The sequence below is a fragment of the Sinocyclocheilus anshuiensis genome, unplaced genomic scaffold, assembly GCF_001515605.1.
Source record: "Sinocyclocheilus anshuiensis isolate Anshui unplaced genomic scaffold, SAMN03320099.WGS_v1.1 scaffold647, whole genome shotgun sequence".
Lineage (NCBI taxonomy): Eukaryota > Metazoa > Chordata > Actinopteri > Cypriniformes > Cyprinidae > Sinocyclocheilus > Sinocyclocheilus anshuiensis.
The window spans coordinates 626,288-629,797 of record NW_015552606.1 but is presented as its reverse complement, the minus strand read 5'-3'; the positions used below and the strand labels follow the sequence as shown (position 1 = coordinate 629,797).

Sequence of the window (3,510 nt, the reverse complement as noted above, 5' to 3'; positions counted from 1 at the left end):
AATTTTTTAATTCTACATTATATCGTTTTTTTGTTTTATTAATTTTTCATTATTTAATTCCTGTATAGAAATGAGGTACACATATAACATGTATTTTATGTTTGTTTTATTTTATTACTGAAGATACTTTTAAAAAGATTCTGTTTAACTTAATATATCTAGAAGAGGTCACTTATGTGTATTCCACTTATCTTTACAGATTTGGTTAGGTATACTAAACAACTAAAGTGGTTTTGGTGTTTGCCAACTCATCCGCCTCTGACTACCATCTCTATTGATCCTGATGTCCAGATGATAAATAGCCTGAAAATATCCTATAAAGCAAAATTGTGTAGGAAGATGTGACTACATCCAGTGAATCTATCTTTGCAAATCATACAAAGGGAATTATGTAACGTGTTTTCTCTGAAGGCCGAGCTTGGCTCACTCTCTTTATTACTTCTTTTTTCTGTTTTCCCATCTCTCACTTTAGAACAATGCCTCTTTCATTATTTTTTTCCATGAACTGCCAGCACAGATTTTCAGCAGTGTCTAAACAATCATTTTTAATGGTGCTGACACAGTAAAACACAGCACAGTAAAAAACAAATAACCATAATTAGTTGCTTGTTTGGTTTTCCATTTAACATGGATCTTTAACTTTGTTAAAGTAAATCTCTATGGAGAGGAGAAAAACATTTTGCAGTCAGTTCTAGTGAAGTTTGTGACGTGAGAAAGTGCTGGAAATTATTGCAATAGCCCCTGACAGGTGCTAGCTGCCTGCTCACAAGCCTGATCATTATTCAGGACTTATAGAGGACATGTGAGAGAGTGAGATAGATGTATGACATTGACTCATGCTCTGCGATTAGACATCAAAGAGTGAACCGTGTACAGAGATGGAGCTGGAGTGAGAGTGAGGGGTCTTCAGAACTGGAAAAGATGTGAGCCCCTCTGAACTCATTGCATTAATTAAATGGACCGGGTGTGTGAAAAGTTCTGCGGTTCATGAATACCTGCCATGACTCTCTTCATATTTCAGAACTTTCATTAGAGCAACTGCATTCAAGTGTAGTCTTGCTAATGGAGCACTGATGATAAAATCTCAGCTTGTAACTGTTGTTTCAGGCTTCTGATCCATCACAATCCAGTCCTTTTCCAAGGAAAGGTGGATTCAAAATGACAAGGAAAACACAAAGGCAATATAAAACATGATCTCATGTGCAAAGGTATGTAGTAATAAAAAGTCACAAAATAAAGAGTTGGCCGAGTCAGATAGACAGAATGTGGCATTATGGGATAGCAAAGGCTGAACACTGGATGCAGTTGGTCATTCTGGTTTTCATATGTATTTGGGGCATCCTAAATTGTAAAAAAAAAACTTATTTCTATTTGATTTTTGGTTTTGGATTTTGGTGTTAGTTTTAACACCTTTTCTTCATTAAAGTGGCAGAAAAGTGTGTGTCTGTATATAGGCCTATATACTTTATATATATTATATAGTTTGTTATAACATTTAATTAATCTTATTTAATTCAATCTTATTAATAATTGAACTTATTAATCTAAATTTAATTTAATTGTACATAATAATATAATTTACATATTTATGTATATTATGGATAATGTGAGATGTGAGAGTTTCAGCATTTGACAAATGTATAAAACGAAATTCATGGAATATAAAATATATGCTTCATTACATGAACATTAAAAATCTATATATCAAAAATATCATGCTATAGACCTGATATTAGTTTATACATGACAAATGAAGCGGAAACCTTTATTTAAATGTTTCTCACGTTGATATCAGGTTGTTTCATAAACTGTTTTCCCAGTTAGGCTGAATGATAGTCCAGCTGCGTACCTCACACAGAGAAAATACGGTGAACGCCCTCAGATATTTGGGAAGGGGTGTCATGTTTTTGATCGAGAAGCTTCTATTTATAATGTATTGCTGCAATAGCTCGAATGTGCGCGCTGTCAGGCGCTGAGGCGGGAATCATATGACCTGCGTTCATTCCTGTACTTGTAGTACCGCTGTGACGCGCGCTGTGTGAAGCGCATTTCTCCGTCGCTCGCGAGAGGAGCTCAGTATTATCATGTACCAGACCGCTGTGCTGCACTGAAATACTGTCGGATATTTTTTCAAACAGCGGGCTCATTCTCTTATTTACAGAATAGACGTGATTACGGGAGACGATGCCTGAAGAAAAAGGTAATGTTGCGCTTTGACGCTCTGGTTATTTTATTATTTCAGATGGCGGTTCTGCCGCTTTGTCAGTGGGAACCTGTGTCATCTACATGTTGAGTTCATTTTAGTAATGTCGGAGCATGGTGGTGTTTTGCAGTGTTATGACATCAAGTCTGTTTATCATCATTGAATTTTGAGCTTTAAGATCATAATGAGATTTCATGATGCATTGTTGGGACGCATGGCAAATATACAACCATAAATATATGTGTGTGTGTGTGTGTGTGTGTGTGTGTGCGTATATATATATATATATACGCACACACACACACACACACAGTAGGCTATATTGTAAAAAAATGTGAGTAGCATTTTTGTTAGATTGAGGCTCTGCAAAATATTGTGAGGATTGTCTATTAAAACAACAACAATAACAAACAGCCCACCTAGAGAATATGCATGGTTTTGGCAGAAGGACATGCTGTTGCACTCCAGGAGCGCAGATGCAATCTGGACTCCTTGGACAGCAGTCTAGAGATGTTTTTGCTTGTGAGTGTGTGATAGAAGGAGACAGTGAGAACATGGAGGGGAGGGGGAACAGATAGTGACATGCTGTCATGCTATTTATTTATTAATTTATATTTATTTTTGAGTAAGAATTAATGAGCACTTGATTATTATCAGAGGTTTGCATGTTTAGTACTGTGAGGCTAAAAAGCCAAGTTTTAATTTGATTGTCATAGTTGTCATGTTTAGACATTGCAGTGATGTCTGAATAAGAAAATAGACAGATAATTGCTTTCAAATGTGTTCAGTATGTATTAAGGTTGTTAGCAGGCAAAAATTTAAAGGGGTCATATGATGTTGCTAAAAAGAACATTATTTTGTGTATTTTGTGTAATGAAATGTGTTTATGCGGTTTAAGGTTAAAAAAACACATTATTTTCCACATACTGTACATTATTGTTTCTCCTCTATGCCCCGCCTTTCTGAAACGAGTCGATTTTTACAAAGCTCATCGGTCTGAAAAGCGAGGTGTGCTCTGATTGGCCAGCTATCCAGTGCGTTGTGATTGGCCGAATTCCTCAAGCGTGTGACGGAAATGTTACGCCCCTTACCATACTGTGATGCCTTGTCCCGGCCGGAGCGACGAGACAAAAACATTCAAACCCATTATAAACGAGGCATTTGTTGCATTCAGTGGGGACGGATTATAATGGCATATACTGTCTTTTTACGCGTTGCATCGCGCAACGTATACATAAAACCATGTCTGCATTTGTGATCGGAGAAATGACAAACAACAAGTGCTACTCTACACTGCCCAAAAAACT

General features: G+C 36.6%; 1 protein-coding gene across 7 annotated transcripts in view; it reads left to right on the top strand.

The window, feature by feature from the left end:
- Positions 1–1,986: 1,986 nt before the first annotated feature.
- LOC107665875 (actin binding LIM protein family, member 2) overlaps positions 1,987–3,510 on the top strand; it is a 59,849-nt gene continuing 58,325 nt past the window's right edge. For 2 of the 7 annotated variants that reach the window (XM_016456935.1, XM_016456931.1), the window contains exon 1: positions 1,989–2,200. In XM_016456935.1, the coding sequence (XP_016312421.1) occupies positions 2,185–2,200 (16 nt within the window). In that variant the 5' untranslated portion in view covers positions 1,989–2,184. Of the gene's footprint in view, positions 2,201–3,510 lie in introns of all 7 variants that reach the window. The other 5 variants (XM_016456928.1, XM_016456929.1, XM_016456930.1 and 2 more) reach the window with 5 other exon arrangements.